The 15392-nt window shown below is 34.3% G+C and overlaps 2 protein-coding genes across 4 annotated transcripts; both read left to right on the top strand.

Moving 5' to 3' along the window:
* Positions 1-1534: 1534 nt before the first annotated feature.
* glrx2 (glutaredoxin 2) lies at positions 1535-5822 on the top strand. Of its 3 annotated transcripts, none has more exons than XM_088426442.1 (4): positions 1535-1570; positions 2239-2305; positions 3634-3810; positions 4802-5822. In XM_088426442.1, the coding sequence occupies exons 2-4, from the start codon at positions 2240-2242 to the stop codon at positions 4961-4963; spliced, it is 405 nt and encodes a 134-aa protein (XP_088282568.1). In that variant the 5' UTR covers positions 1535-1570; position 2239; the 3' UTR covers positions 4964-5822. The 3 variants fall into 3 exon arrangements, with proteins under 3 accessions (XP_088282568.1, XP_088282567.1, XP_088282566.1); XM_088426441.1 differs by lacking the exon at positions 1535-1570 and adding an exon at positions 1577-1770; XM_088426440.1 differs by lacking the exon at positions 1535-1570 and adding an exon at positions 2000-2162.
* A 346-nt stretch (positions 5823-6168) lies between these two features.
* On the top strand, positions 6169-12870 carry uchl5 (ubiquitin carboxyl-terminal hydrolase L5). The gene is made up of 11 exons (XM_088426439.1): positions 6169-6386; positions 6773-6836; positions 6907-7012; positions 7535-7660; positions 8676-8737; positions 8853-8983; positions 9126-9189; positions 9654-9756; positions 11965-12078; positions 12163-12261; positions 12336-12870. The coding sequence occupies exons 1-11, from the start codon at positions 6311-6313 to the stop codon at positions 12378-12380; spliced, it is 990 nt and encodes a 329-aa protein (XP_088282565.1). The 5' UTR covers positions 6169-6310; the 3' UTR covers positions 12381-12870.
* Positions 12871-15392: the final 2522 nt, after the last annotated feature.

The following is a 15392-nucleotide window of genomic DNA, read 5'->3' as shown; positions in this document are numbered from 1 at the left end:
TTGAAAAACAACAAACCAAACAGAGCGCCCGTTCAATTGTCGGCACTTAACTTCAGCCGTCTTTCTTGTCGGGCGACGCAGCCCCCAGCAGGGCCTCCGTCACACAAGATCCGAATCAATTTTTTAGCTGCAAAAAAACGAGTCAATACAGACTGCACTTAAGAGTCTAGTCGATAAACTCAATCGCGGGGCTAAACGTCATGTAACAAAAGCAATAGTCCTGATCATCTCTGACAGGCATGAAAATAGTTCTGCAAAAGTGGAATACTACATGTTAGCATTACAGTGGACCTACACTTGTGTTCGCCTATAATAATTGCATTGAAAAACGTTTACTTTTTACTTACGTTTTAAACAACCAACCGTTAGTCATATTTTCGTCTACGGATAATTTAGCCTTCAGTTGAATGTACCCGGAGAACAGGCACAGGGAAATCAAGCAAATTTCATAGAGAAAAATCGTAAAACAGTGACCTCGAACTTGTGTATATACTGAATATGTTTCTTTATATACTGCATTTATGTGCATGGTTTGCACACTGTTGGATTTGCATTATTTAAAAAAAAAAGTATTGCATAGGCACTTTGCATTCACTAAAATCAAGTTTTGCCTAAATGAATATTGGACAATATTAAAAAATAGTCATATTTGTGAAACATGGTTTTAAAGTGACCCCAATGTCTGTACATTTTGGACGTAAATCCAACATACGCTTTATTAAAACATACGCTGTTGAAGTAACAATATTTATTTTTAAGAGAGATAAAAAAAAATTGCATCCGTCCTCGTTCACAAAAAATCAAGATAATTTACCGCAGCTAATTTACATTTCAAGCATCATAGCACTAAATGCAATTAGTCACTAGTAAATGTCGTCACATCCGCTTTCGTCCACGTTTTAATTTTTATTGAAAGTTAATACAAGTCACCCAATTTACTTATTAGACAAACATGACAGTAAAATAAGAAATGATAAAATAAAAATTCTAGTGAAAGAAAAAAGTCGAGAATTAATATAATTCATAACTGATATTATTTTCCATTTTAAGCAAAGCAACATTTCAGAACGTATAGCAAGTAGCGATCGCTTGCACTGTCGTCACTTCCGCTTTTTTCGTTTACACTAACTTTTTAGATGACAATCTACACGGGTGATAGTAAAATAACAAATAATAATAATAAAAAAGATTTTACTAGAAGGAAAGTAAGACGGATGATAATCAAATTTCAAGCTATGATATCTGTATTACTCAAACAATTATATGTCGGAATGAATGTCAATCATTACCCGACGGTTATCAAATATGCTTACGCGCAGCGCCACTTCCGCTTTCGTTTTGACTAGTGACGTTAAATGACCCTAAATCTCAATGAAATAACGGTATTGAATTCATAAATGTACATTTGTGAATGCGAAACTGTCCCAACAAAATATATACATTTTTAATACTACATAAATGTTAGGTTCAGTCACACCCCCCCCCCCCCCTCAGCATGCGCGAAGTGTGACGTCACTGTTTACGTTGACGGGAAGACGTTCACTTACTACTTCCGGGGGTCATGTGTCAGGTAGGCGCCAAGTTAACTAATACAAGGGACGTAAACAAAAGTGACAACGTCCATGAGTGATCAATTACTTGCATCCTTTAACATCAACCGCATGTTTCATCCGCTAAAGCTATTTTATATTTTTTGGCCTTAGTTTTTTTTTTTCCGATGTTTCCTCGGGTTGGATGGTTATCTCGTGCAGCATGTACCTGCTATCGAAGGTCAATTATTTAATAAATTCCCCTTATGCCTTATTATTTATCTAGATTACCATCATATTTAGCTCACGTAGATACACTCGATTTAATAAAAACAGCCGCTGAATATTTGCTTTTGAAAATCTTGGCCGAACTCCTCTATTGAGGCCAATTACGTCACACGACGTGAGACAGTTTGAAGGTGTTCGTGACGTCACCCACTTCGTTTTCTAATCCCGGTTTAAGCGCGTGCATCACGCTCACTGCAAAGTAGTTGCTCACGACATGAAAACGAGAAGAAAGAATCCCTCCTGAAAAGCAGTAGTCATGGAGCTGCGCAATTTAACACTAGCAGTTCTGTACTTTTCTTTCATATTTACTCTGACCAATTCTTGTGATATCGTGCAATTTTCAAGGTTATGAGAATTTTTTTTCTCGTAGTAATTCAACGTTTGTGTCTGCTTGAAGTCAATTCTTTTCCTCCTGTTTCAGAATGGGCAATTTTGCATCCTCCACAACTGGTGGCTCTACCAGTACAGCTTGTGTGAAGCTTGTCCATGTAAGTACAGCCCAGATTATTTCCTGTTTTATAAGGAGGCCATTGTTAAAAACTTTAACCATTGTGCAGCATTTTCACCTCGGTAGTGTGATAATTAATTGGTTGAAATTTGACAAGTTGTCGTCATCTGGGTGAAATTTCAGCTCCCTAGTGTCCTCTTTTGATGCTATGCGTTTGATGGGAAATGCTTCGCAAGTACGCGAGTCATCACGTTGAACTTCACGTTTATTTTGGCTCATGTATGCTGTATCATGTAGTATCTGTTGAATAATAAATCAACAACAATGTTAAAGTCAGTCAACTAACATATAAACACTTGCCGAACTTTAATCTATGAATTGACTGTATTTTTAGCCGACATTAGCGGGTTAGCAACAACTACTAACTATAAAGTGCAACCTCTACACAAACAAACACATAAAAAGAATAAACTTACTAAACATAGGCAGTAGAGTACGTTATCAACATAAATGATAATAAACTAACATATAAACACTTGCCGAACTTTAATCTATGAATTGACTGTATTTTTAGCCGACATTAGCGGGTTAGCAACAACTACTAACTATAAAGTGCAACCTCTACACAAACGAACACATAAAAAGAATAAATTTACTAAAAATAGGCAGTAGCATACGTTATCAACATAAATGATAATAAACTAACATATAAACACTTGCCAAACTTTAATCTATGAATTGACTGTATTTTTAGCCGACATTAGCGGGTTAGCAACAACTACTAACTATAAAGTGCAACTTCTACACAAACAAACACATAAACAGAATAAATTTACCAAACATAGGCAGTAGCGTACGTTATCAACATAAATGAGAATAAACTATAAATATGAGCTTATGTCGTCATTCACTACGTCACCGTAATGAGCCGAATGACGCGCAGAGAACGTAAAACAGGAAACGGAAATGCAACGCGACCCGACAAATTAAAAGCATCCATTTCAAAATAAGATAACAAACGTCACAAACTCTAACACTTGAAGAATTCTTAACGTAATTATTAACTAATATTACTTAGTAATTTGATGAATCCAGTACTGTATAATGTACTTTTTTGCATTTTTCAATTTTTTTTTCCATTTTTGCGCATTTTTTAAATATTTTTTTTATTTTAATTTAAATATAATTTAAATATTAAATTAATAATAATTTAAATTTAATTTTAAATATTTTAAATTTTTCCTGGAAAAGTTTTGAGACCGCGAAGTAGGAGGGATCATTGTATATGTTTTTTTGTTTGTTCTTTTTTTTTTTTTTATACTCTTGAGTCACAGAGAAATGATACAGCACATGTTTGAACCCTTGCAGGAATTGGTGTCACAGAACTGCGTGGTGATATTTTCCAAGACCACATGCCCCTACTGCAAAATGGCCAAAAATGTGTTCAATGAAATCGGCGCCACTTACAAAGTGATAGAACTTGATGAACACAATGACGGGAGGAGATTACAGGAGGCCTTAGCTCAGATGACCGGCGCCCGAACGGTAAGGACCGCATTACGCTTTTGGGGTTATGTTTTTTTATTTGATGTTATGTCATGTTACCCTGAAATACTAGCGACTGATTTACAGTAAAAATAAGTGTGCCAAAAATGTCTAGACATTTTTTTAATTTGACTAATTATAATTGAGGTAATGGTTTATTTGGCTCCAATTTTTGTATTGTATTATTGTATATAATTCATGTATTATAAAGCAGGGGTTCTCTAATGGTGTTTCTAGTACCCCTGGGGGTACTTGAAGCAACTGGGGGTACACGGGATTTTACATAAAACAAACATGAAAAAAATCCCTTAAATATAGTTATTGAATTAATTACTCGTTTTGGGAAAATATAAGTTCATAAAACAAATTTTAGGTTCAGTATCATGATGATCATATTCAATCATATTCATGATTGTAAAAAGCCAGGTTCTCCCCCCTAATGGAATGGTTGGACCCAACTTGTCATGTGCCTCCACTCGTTACCTGTCAAATTTGAGATTTGTTTTTGTGAACAAATCTCTACTATGATTGGAAAAGAGACACTTTAATTTGATTATTTTTCTATGGACAAACGTTTATTTGTTTATGTAAGTCTGATACTTTGTGTTTTTTTTTTTTGGGGGGGGTGTTATTAATTCTTAATTTAATGATTTATTTTTGTAAAGGGATCTCTAACGTAACCCCAAAACAGGATGCTTTATGTTTAATATTTTTCTGTGGACAAATATTCATTAATATATATATTTTTTTGAGAACAGGTCTGACATTTTATATTGATAATTTTTTGTGAAGAAATATTCAGGATTAATTCAGTAATTTCTTTTTGACAACAGATTTCTTCTATAACCCAAAATAGGACACTTTAGGTTGATTTTTTTTTTTTTTTTTTGCGGAATTTTACAAACAAAGTTTGAAAAGTGTCCAGTTTAATAAATCAGACAGCTTTAAAGTCCGGCCTAATGCGCACGTCTTCAAAAATGTGTGTGTTCAGGTGCCGAGAGTGTTCATCAACGGAAACTGTATCGGGGGTGGCTCGGATACCAAACAGCTCCATCAGCAGGGCAAATTAGTGCCCCTGATCAATCAATGCGCTCCCTGTTGCGCTCCCGCCTCCGAAGGCTCGGGGAGCGGACATTTTGAATCCGCCAAATGACTAAGCCTCCTTTGGGTAGCTTTCATTTATGTTTGCTAAATCTTCTTCTTCTTCAAGATGGATACGGTTGAAGACTGTTTGCTTATTTATCAAAGTGCGCCCAATACTTTGTGTGACATATTTTCATCCCGGTGTTTTCAATATTAAAGATTTCTCATTTGTTGAAGCATCCAGCGTCGTCGCAGTTAATACTGTACGCGGTATTGTTTCATTTCCGTATCTGATTATTGTTTTGTAGCTGGCCTTTTTTTTTTTTTTTTTTTTTTACACCGTATTTGTTTTCCAGATAGCAAAAGGTGTTAATTCAATGTTTATTTATGGTCAAAACGGTTGATATTTGGTTAAGGTTGACAATCTGTGAAATACGCATAAGTCACTATTATTAACTATTGCTATTATTAATTTCTAATGTGTCCACTCTATGAAGGTTTGAACTTTAGGAGTGTTTCAATAAGATACAAATGTGAGGAAAAGTTCATTCCCGTCTGAGAACATTGTTTGAAGGGATAATGTGGAAGATTTAGACAGTTTTTCATGACGGCCAGCAGGAGGTGCTGTAGGTGCTGCATTTAACATTGTGCTTAGCTATAACAAACATGGCCGCCTCTGGAGAATTGCCACCCCTCATGTAATATAATTTCATAACTATACCTATGATTTTATTTAAAACGTACTGTTTGTCATTAAGAACACATTCATTTGCAAGTTTTTGAAATTTACAATCATTTAATGTATTCCTTTTTAATGAAAAACTGTCTAAATCTTACACACTGTCCCATTAAAGTGTATTGTGAGTGTTTCTACAACCTTAAAACATGTATAATAAATTGTAAATAAATAAAGATGGCTACTTCGCGGATTTTGCCAATCGCGGCTCATGTTTAGAACGTTACCCCCGCGATCAACGAGGGACCGGTATAGATGTTACACAATGTTATTTTACATGTGGATTTTACGTTTTTCTGCAATGTCAGATTGTATTTATTATTTTGTGCATATTTTTTACTGCTCATTGCTATATTGACGAAAGGATAGTTCAACAGCACCGTAAAAACAAAGTATGTCAATGAAAATATGTGCTTCGTGAAAATAACAATCGCTATTAGCGATTCGTGATAGGTTTGATCGATTTGTTATTTAACTTCCCGAAAATGCTTTTGTCAGTGCTTACAAAACAACCACTGCAGAATTGTGTACGCCGTGTCGCAAAACAAACGCTCCCATTTCTCCCAGCATTTGCACGGTCACCGTCTCCATCCTGAGCGCAGCCGGTGACGTCACGTTAGCTTGATTGAAAGAAGCTAGCTTCGCATGCGGTAAATCTCGACTAAATAACGTTTGCGAATCATGGCTGGAAGTGCGGGTGAGTGGTGTCTCATGGAGAGCGACCCGGGCGTGTTCACGGAGCTGATCAAAGGTTTCGGTGAGTGATTTTAAAGTGATTTACGTCTTCAATTGCGATTTGCTAACTGCGGTAGCATGCTGCACGTAAGCTAACGCGCTGCGCAATTGGCTGTGCGTTTTGCAAAACGACAGCGTGAATAATAAAAAAATCCAAATAACTAATAAAAGCAATGCAGGGTCATGCTAGGCGTGCAGCAAGTTTTACTGCAATGTGCGTTTTCACGCAATAGCTTTGACGAGAAACAAGCTCATTGGTTAGCATTAGTCAGCGTTGCGAAAATCATGCTGTTTTTTTTTAACCTATCATTCAAATTCAGACACATTTGCGTTTTCGCCAAGTTTTGCCAATGCTGTCTTGCAGCAAAACGATTTAGTTGAATTGCCCGTGTTTCTGTGTCATTTCAGGCTGCAAAGGTGCGCAGGTAGAAGAGATATGGAGTATGGATCCGGAGAACTTTGACAATTTGAAGTATGTTCAATCCTGGGGCGCGCACGCTTTGATTTAAGTCACGAGTTTTAATTTTGAAGCTTTCTTCCAGGCCTGTGCATGGATTGATCTTCTTGTTTAAGTGGCAAGCGGGGGAAGAACCAGCAGGTTCCATTGTGCAGGATTCAAGACTTGATCACATCTTTTTTGCCAAACAGGTACTGTGCATTTGTGCTCACAATTACTACAATAATGTAAAAAAAAATAGTTTTTATACCGTTTTTTTTACAATCACATTTGCGTCACATTTTAACAATGTCTGCAGATGTCAGAAAATCTAACTTGCCTTTTAATGCCGTGACATCAGCAGTTTGCCTGTCTTTTCAAATTAAGAGCAAATGTATTGGAACATGAAGCAACGTGTTCCCGAATTGTGTATCGCGACCCCTTCGCAAAACGTGTGAATGAATCTAAGTATTTGTCGTCATTTGGCAATTGTTTAGATGTCTTTATCGTCATTGATGAACAACATACGTCTGATACCACAAAAAATATGTTTCAAAACAATGTAGTCACAGTGCACCATATTTAAATATTAATAATAAAATTGGATAATTTGATGAATGGTTCGTGTTATTTTTTTCTGTCACAAAATTACCACTGTAGGAGTATTTCACCTTTTTGTGCGTTGGGCACAGTTAATGATGATCTTTTAATTTGATGGGTTTGTGTGATTTCAGGTGATTAACAACGCTTGCGCCACGCAGGCCATCGTCAGCGTCCTGCTCAACTGCTCCCATCCCGACATGTTGCTCGGAGACACGCTAACCGAGTTCAGAGAGTTCACGCAGAGCTTTGATGCTGCGGTATGTCCGTTCGTAGTTACCGCTAACAATGAGTGCCGTCGACGTGAAAGGACGTCAACTGGAACACTACCGATCGCTGACAAAGTCAATATGCATAATTTTTTGTTTTTAAACCCCTCTCTTTTGTAGATGAAATTTGGCAGGTTATCTCTCTTTTTTTAATAATTTAAATGGCTTATGAAGTGGAAAAATTAAAACCCTGTATTAATTGTGCGTGAAAAATATTTTACTTATCAAATTAACTCATTCAAGCCCAATGACGAAATTTTATGTATTCAGGAATCCTTATCCTTATATATATATATATATATATATATATATATATATATATATATATATATATATATATATATATAATTTATTTATGTATTTTTTTAAATTTATTTTTTATTTATTTTTTGGGGGGGGGTTGTACCGTTTGATCCCTCTTTCTTTTTTCAAAGAATTTTTGGTTTTATGAACTGAATATTTATCATTTTTTTAGCTTTAATTTCCTGTTTTGCGAGTTAAATATCGAGACTAAAAATTTTAAGAAATCAAAACTGTCTATTTTTGTTTGCAGTTATTTCAGACCATTTTTTGCTGTTTCCTCAGAAAATAATTTCCTCAGATTAATTATTTTATGTTGGGTTAAGTTTTTCAGAATATTTTATGTTGTTTATTGGATCGTTTAAAATAATTATATATATTTATATCTATATGTATTTTGTCTGTTGGGCTATTTGATGTTGCTTTCTTTTTTAAATGTTTTATTGTTTTGTCAACAAAATATTTTTCCTTTTTTTTTAGCTTTTATTTCCTGTTTTGGGAGTAAATATTCAGGCTAATGAAATAATATGTAAACAGAGCAAAATTGGGTATTCGCTTTTTTTCCGAAATTTTTTTTTAGATCATTATTTTTGGTGATTAATTATTTTATGTTGTTTTATTTATTTATTCTCCTGTTTTACAGAATATTTGATGTTCTGCTTTTTGGATCATTTAAAACCTTCATAATTTTTTTTTGTCCCTCCAGATGAAAGGTTTGGCCCTGAGCAACTCAGAAGTCATCAGACAAGTTCACAACGGCTTTGCTAGGTAACGCTTGCATTTTTACCTCTTCACTGTCACGACCCCAAAGCAGAAAATAAATAAATAAATAATAACTGCTCATGTGAGCCTCTCAATTTGACAAAGCATTTTCTTTTTTCAGGCAGCAAATGTTTGAGTTTGACGCCAAGTCGTCGGCAAAGGACGAGGACGCTTTCCACTTTGTCAGTTACGTCCCCGTAAACGGTCGACTCTACGAGTTGGACGGCCTTCGGGAAGGACCCATCGACTTAGGTAAGTAAGCGTAGGAAAAAAAAAAAACAAACAAAAAAAAAAACCCTAAAAATTAAATTCTTTTCAAATTAAGAGCAAATTAATTGGAACAGGAGGCCACTTGATTGTTATGTATAAGCATTTTTCTTGTGTTTTTCTCCAGGTGCCTGCAACCAGGATGACTGGATCAGCGCTGTCCGCCCAGTCATTGAAAAAAGAATACAAAAGTAAACATTGCCAGGAAATACACACTTTCATGCAAAGAATATAGAATAAATCTTTTTTCTTTTTTTTTTTTGTTAGACATTTGAACTCTGCTTTTGACAAGTTGCAATTTTGATCACACGTTTAAAGGGATGCCCCAATAGTCAATTTATTTTTTTTCTGGTCCATCCCAGGCGGCGGCCATTTTGCCACTTGCTGTCAACTGAAAATGACATCACAGTTGCCCAGGGCTCATCCTATGATTTATAACTCAGATAGCTGAGCTGTGATTGGTTGCTACTCGAATCAAAAAACTGTGATGTCATTTTTAAGGGACAGCCAAGAACAAAATGGCCGCCTCTTTATTACAGGGGGGGTTGGATTTTGCTGCTTAATTCATATTCACAGGTGCTTAAAACATGTTTTTTTTTTATTTTTATTTTTTAATAATGTAAACGTTGCATTATTATTTTTGCGTTGCTCTCAGGTACAGCGAAGGAGAGATTCGTTTCAATCTAATGGCCATCGTGTCCGACCGCAAGATGATATATGAGAGGAAGATCGCGGAGCTTCAGACTCAGCTTACTGAGGTGAGGAAAAGAAAAAAAAAAAGTAGAATCTACCGCCGCTAACCTGATTCACTCATCCAATCCCAAAGACGTATTTTTACGTTTTTTTTTTTTTTTTTCCACTCTTCCATTCAATTCCAGGTATTTAGGGTTTGGGTTATAACATAAATTACAAAAATAAAAAGAGGTATTTAGTCAAAAAAAGAAAAGAAAAATGAACTCATTCAATGCTAGGGACGAATTTTTACTTTTTTTTTTAAAGTTTGCATTTCTGGCGTCTTAAAACAAACAAAAAAAAAAAAACAAGAAAAAAACCGTGAAAATACATATGCGTTATTAAATGTATGCTTTAAAAAAAAAGTAAAATTATGTCCATGGCATTGAATGATTTAATGCACGAATAATCTTTTTCTTTTTTTTTCTTATTCCTAATTTTCAGGGTAAAATTACAAATGTCTCCCCCATAAGATTGATGATTTTCTTCATTGATTATGGGTGCAGTAATAATCCGAATTCAGACTAGCATGATCATATTCGTATATTGATTTTTCCCTTGCAAGATGGTCCCATTTCAAATCATTTGAATAAAATGTGTAAAGGCCTTGATTTCCACGCTTGTGGAGTATGTCGCTCACTTCCTGTTCATCCATAGCGTTGTTTTTTTTTCCATTGTTTGTTTTGATTTCGGATGACGAAATTCATAACACGACCGGGCTGTCGCCTAAAATATCTTTTTTCTTCCATAACAAAGGTTATCTCATCGTCATTGTGATAAGAGTGTACGTAGGTGCAACAAAATATATAATAAAGCCATATTTTTTTCTTTAAAAAAAAAAAGACCATGTGTAGGAAGACATTTTTTGGCGGGAAAAAAAAGACAAATATTAAAGCATTTTCTGAAGAAAAAAAAGGCCATATAAAGTAAAGCAATTTATTTTATTTTTTTTTAAGAAAAAAGTGATTAATAAGGCATTTTTTGAAGGGCAAAAAGATCATATATAATAAAGCGTTATTTTTTTCTTTAAAAAAACAAGACCATGTGTAGGAAGACATTTTTTGGCGAGAAAAAACAAAACACAAATAGTAAAGCATTCTTCCTTTCTTTTTTTATTATTATACTTTAAATGTCCATATATAGAGAGGCTTTTTTTTCCTGAAAAAATGGCTGTAATTTTTTTTCCCGGGGAAAAATCACCATGTATATTAAGGCATTCTTTGTAAAAAAAAAAAAATATATATATATATATATATATATATATATATATATATATATATATATATATATATTGCAAAAGGTGGATTTTTTTTTTTAATGTATAGTGGTTAACAAGGTGGGATTTTTTTCTGAAAAAAAATTACATGTATAGTAAGTAAGGGTTTTTTTTTTCCTTTTTATGGGAAAAAAATGTTTTTAAGCAGTTTTTTTCTGAAAAACAAAGAAAGACCAAATATTTAGTCAGGTTCTTGTATTAAAAAAAACAGTGTGTAATGAACAAAGTGTTTTTTTTCTGGGAAAAAAAAGTATGGTAAGGCGGTTTTTTTTTGTTTGTTTTTTTTCCTGGAAAAAATGAACGTGTATATAGCAAAGGATTTTGTATTTTTTAATACGCAAACCAGCCATACTTTAAGGTGTTTTTTTCTTTTTTATGGGAAAAAAAAGCATGTAATGTTTTTAGCTGTTTTTTTTCAGAAAAACAAAAAAAAAGACCAAATATTTAGTCAGGTTCTTGTATTAAAAAAAAACCCTATGTGTAATGAATGAGGTGGGTTTTTTCTGGAAAAAAAAAGTATAGTAAGGCATTTTTTTTTCTTTTTTTCCTGGAAAAAATGAACGTATATAGCAAAGGATTTTGTATTTTTTAATATGCAAACCATCTTTTTTATGGGAAAAAAAAGCATGTCATGTTTTAGCTGTTTTTTTTCTGAAAAACAAAAAAAAAAGACCAAATATTTAGTCAGGTTCTTGTATTAAAAAAAACAATTAGGTGGGTTTTTTCTGGAAAAAAATGTATAGTAAGGCGTTTTTTTTTTTCCTGGAAAAAATGAACGTATATAGCAAAGGATTTTGTATTTTTTAATACGCAAACCAGCCATGCGATAAGGCTTTTTTTTTTTTTTTACGGCCATGAATCGTCTTTTTTCTTCTTGAAAACTACCACGCACCACAAGTCTTTTTATTTCAAATTTTTAAAAATATGAACCCAATGCGCGCGTCCCTCTTGCGTCCAGGACGAGCCAATGGACACGGACCAGAGCAGCACCTTCCTCAGCTCCATTCAGTCGGAGATCGCCAAGTACCACCTCCTCATCGAGGAAGAAAACCAGAAGCTGAAGCGCTACAAGGTCCAAAAAAAACGACCTTGGGGAAAAAAAAACGACCTTTGCCCGCTCAATTCTCATGGCCTTCTTCTTCTTTTGTCCTTCCAGGTGGAAAACATTCGGAGGAAGCACAACTACCTTCCCTTCATCATGGAGCTGCTGAAGACGCTGGCCGAGCACCAGCAGTTAATACCGCTGGTGGAGAAGGTCAAAAGTCGCCGCGGAAACGCGCTTGTTATCGAAAAATGAAAAAAAAAAAATCGTTTTTATCGTCTCGCCAGGCGAAGGAGAAACAGAGTGCCAAAAAAGCCCAGGAGGCCAAGTGATCTCATTGGTGGTGGCGGTCGTCCTCACGCGCACTCGCGCGGGCCCCGGCGTCCCCCATCGGGGCCGTCCCTCCTGCTGGTTTGTCAGAAGGTCTTGCAGAGACTCTCCGTGTCGTCATCGCGTTATGTGCACCACTGAAGAAAACGGGCTCAAATTGTCTTATTTTCATAATAAAAACGGCAACAACTTGGGGATTTTTTTTTTTTTTTGGAATGTTTTCAAACACTTGTGGTAGCTGGCTGCCTCCTACCGGCCGGCAAGCGGAATTGCACCTCAGAGTACTTTGAGGAAAAAAAAAATGGACCACACAAAGTGTACCTGGCTTTGTTTTAATGACAAAAAGATCACGTTTAGTAAGGTTTTTTTTTTTTTTTCTGGAAATAATGCCTATGTATGTAGCAAGGCATTTTTTTTGACGAAAAATAGGAATACCTGGAAAAAGACCATGGCTTTGTTGTAAAAAAATAAAATATGACCATGTTTAGCAAAGCTTTTTTTTTTTCTTAAGACCTTATATAGTAAAGCATTTTTTTTTTTGGCTAAAAAGGACCTCATATATGGCATTTTTCCGTAAATGACTATAGTAAGGCATTTTTTAATGAAAAAACGGTTGACATTTAGTAAATGATTTTATTCTGTAAAAAAAAAAAAAAACATGTATAGCAAGGCGTTTTTTGACAAAAATAAAACGTGACATTTAGTAAACAATTTTTTTCTGGACAAAATGACCATGTATACTAAGGCATTTTTTAATGAAAAAACGGTTGACATTTAGTAAAAAAAAATTCTGTAAAAAAATAACCATGTATAGCAAGACGTTTTTTGACAAAAATAAAACGTGACATTTAGTAAACATTTTTTTTTTCTGGACAAAATGACCATGTATAGTAAGGCATTTTTTAACGAAAAAACGGTTGACATTTAGTAATTTTTTTTCTGTAAAAAATAATCATGTATAGCAAGGCGTTTTTTGACAAAAATAAAACGTGACATTTAGTAAACAATTTTTTTCTGGACAAAATGACCATGTATAGTAAGGCGTTTTTTAACAAAAAAACGGTTGACATTTAGTAAATTTTTTTCTGTAAAAAATAACCATGTATAGCAAGGCGTTTTTTGACAAAAATAAAACGTGACATTTAGTAAACAATCTTTTTCTGGACAAAATGACCATGTATAGTAAGGCATTTTTTAACAAAAAAAAACGGTTGACATTTAGTAAATTTCTTTCTGTAAAAAATAACCATGTATAGTAAGGCATTTTTTTAACAAAAAAACGGTTGACATTTAGTAAATTTTTTTCTGTAAAAAATGACCATGTATAGTAAGGCATTTTTTTTAACAAAAAAAGGTTGACATTTAGTAAATTTTTTTCTGTAAAAAATAACCATGTATAGCAAGGCGTTTTTTGACAAAAATAAAACGTGACATTTAGTAAACAATCTTTTTCTGGACAAAATGACCATGTATAGTAAGGCATTTTTTAACGAAAAAAAACGTGACATTTAGTAAATGTTTTTTCTGTAAAAAATTACCATGTATAGCAAGGCGTTTTTTGACAAAAAATAAAACGTGACATTTAGTAAACAATTTTTTTCTGGACAAAATGACCATGTATAGTAAGGCATTTTTTAATGAAAAAAACATGACATCTAATAACTTTATTTTCTGGAAAAATGACCGTTCATCATAGTAAGGCATTTTATAAGTAAAACATGACATTTATAGTAAGGCTCTATTTATTTTCCTTAAAAAAAGACAATGTACAGTAAAGAGTAAAAAATGCCATTCATAGTAAGTTGTATTTTTTTTCTAATAATATGGCATTTTTTGAAAAAAAAAATAGGCATTTTTTTGGAAATAATGAGCTGTATAAGTAGGTTTTTTTTTTGTAAAAAAAATTTCTGACAACAGCATTTTTTTTAACTGTAAAAAATGACCACCTTTAATCGTTCATTTTTATCTGAAAAAAAAACAAAACAGCATGTACTCCAAAGTAAATGTTTGAATACATGAGCACGTATCGGCCATTCAGAATGCAAAGACAAAAGTTGCAAGTGACGTCATTTGAGATTCTAAAAACGGATGAGAACAATGTGATCAAAACACTTTTGGAGATAACGGCCGCACGTCACTCATGTTTGTGTGTGTGTGTTGCTATTTATGCTCGTCATTGTTCAAGCTCGCGCGCGCTTGATGGAATATCTTACACAAGGTGTTTCAAAAAAGACCGTATATGGAATACTCAACCTATCTTGAAACCTTACTTAAATTTAAAACTCGACTTTAAACCCTAACTCTAGATTAGATACCATTAGATACCACTAGATTTGATACCATGATCTGTCTAAAAGCCGACTTTGAAACCCTAATTTCAGATTGAAACCCTACTTTGATCCGAATTTGAAACCCTAACACTTCTTGATAACCCTCGTTTGAAACTTTTGTCCAAAACCCTACTTTAAAATCCTGACATGTTTAAAATCCGACTTTGAAACCCTAACCTCAGATATATTGTTCACTTGTAATTCTAGTGTCATCAAATGTATGAGCAAGTATATTATAACGTTTCAATGAATTTGCAAATGCGTTCGAACGAGTTGACCCTAACCCTAACCCTAACCCGCTCAAAAGTCTTCCGTTCTTAATGAACACATATTGTGCACTTCAATTTTCTGCATTTCATCATTTATTTATTTCAAAGGAAATGATCGGCAAGTCAGCCATTGGCGTTCACTCCCACAGCGGCGCAAACGCCCCTTTTCCCCAGAAAATATAGCAAAAAAAAAAAAAAATCCTCCATCATTTATTTTGGTAAGAAAACAAGTGGAAACTCAGTCGTTGGTGTTCACTCCCACAACGGCGCAAACACCCCTTTTCCCCAAAAACAGTGAAAAAAACCAAAATCATCATTTATTCATGTCAGAAAACAAGTGGAAACTCAGTCGTTGGTGTTCACTCCCACAACGGCGCAAACACCCCTTTTCCCCAGCGCCGGTGTATGAAAATAC

The sequence above is a fragment of the Hippichthys cyanospilos genome, chromosome 10, assembly GCF_059441005.1.
Source record: "Hippichthys cyanospilos isolate Australia breed blue-spotted pipefish chromosome 10, RoL_Hcya_1.0, whole genome shotgun sequence".
Taxonomy (NCBI): Eukaryota; Metazoa; Chordata; class Actinopteri; order Syngnathiformes; family Syngnathidae; genus Hippichthys; species Hippichthys cyanospilos.
This window is presented reverse-complemented; position numbering and strand designations above follow the sequence as displayed.

What these genes read in the sequence shown, in the direction of transcription:
- glrx2 (XM_088426440.1), top strand. Translation starts at nt 2,074, where the DNA reads ATGGAGCTGCGCAATTTAACACTAGCAGTTCTGTACTTTTCTTTCATA. An exon ending in GATATCGTGCAATTTTCAAG is followed by an intron (nt 2,163 to 2,238) that starts GTTATGAGAATT and finishes CTCCTGTTTCAG; the next exon opens with AATGGGCAATTTTGCATCCT. An exon ending in CTTGTGTGAAGCTTGTCCAT is followed by an intron (nt 2,306 to 3,633) that starts GTAAGTACAGCC and finishes GAACCCTTGCAG; the next exon opens with GAATTGGTGTCACAGAACTG.
- uchl5 (XM_088426439.1), top strand. Translation starts at nt 6,311, where the DNA reads ATGGCTGGAAGTGCGGGTGAGTGGTGTCTCATGGAGAGCGACCCGGGC. An exon ending in ACATCTTTTTTGCCAAACAG is followed by an intron (nt 7,013 to 7,534) that starts GTACTGTGCATT and finishes GTGTGATTTCAG; the next exon opens with GTGATTAACAACGCTTGCGC. An exon ending in CGCAGAGCTTTGATGCTGCG is followed by an intron (nt 7,661 to 8,675) that starts GTATGTCCGTTC and finishes TTGTCCCTCCAG; the next exon opens with ATGAAAGGTTTGGCCCTGAG.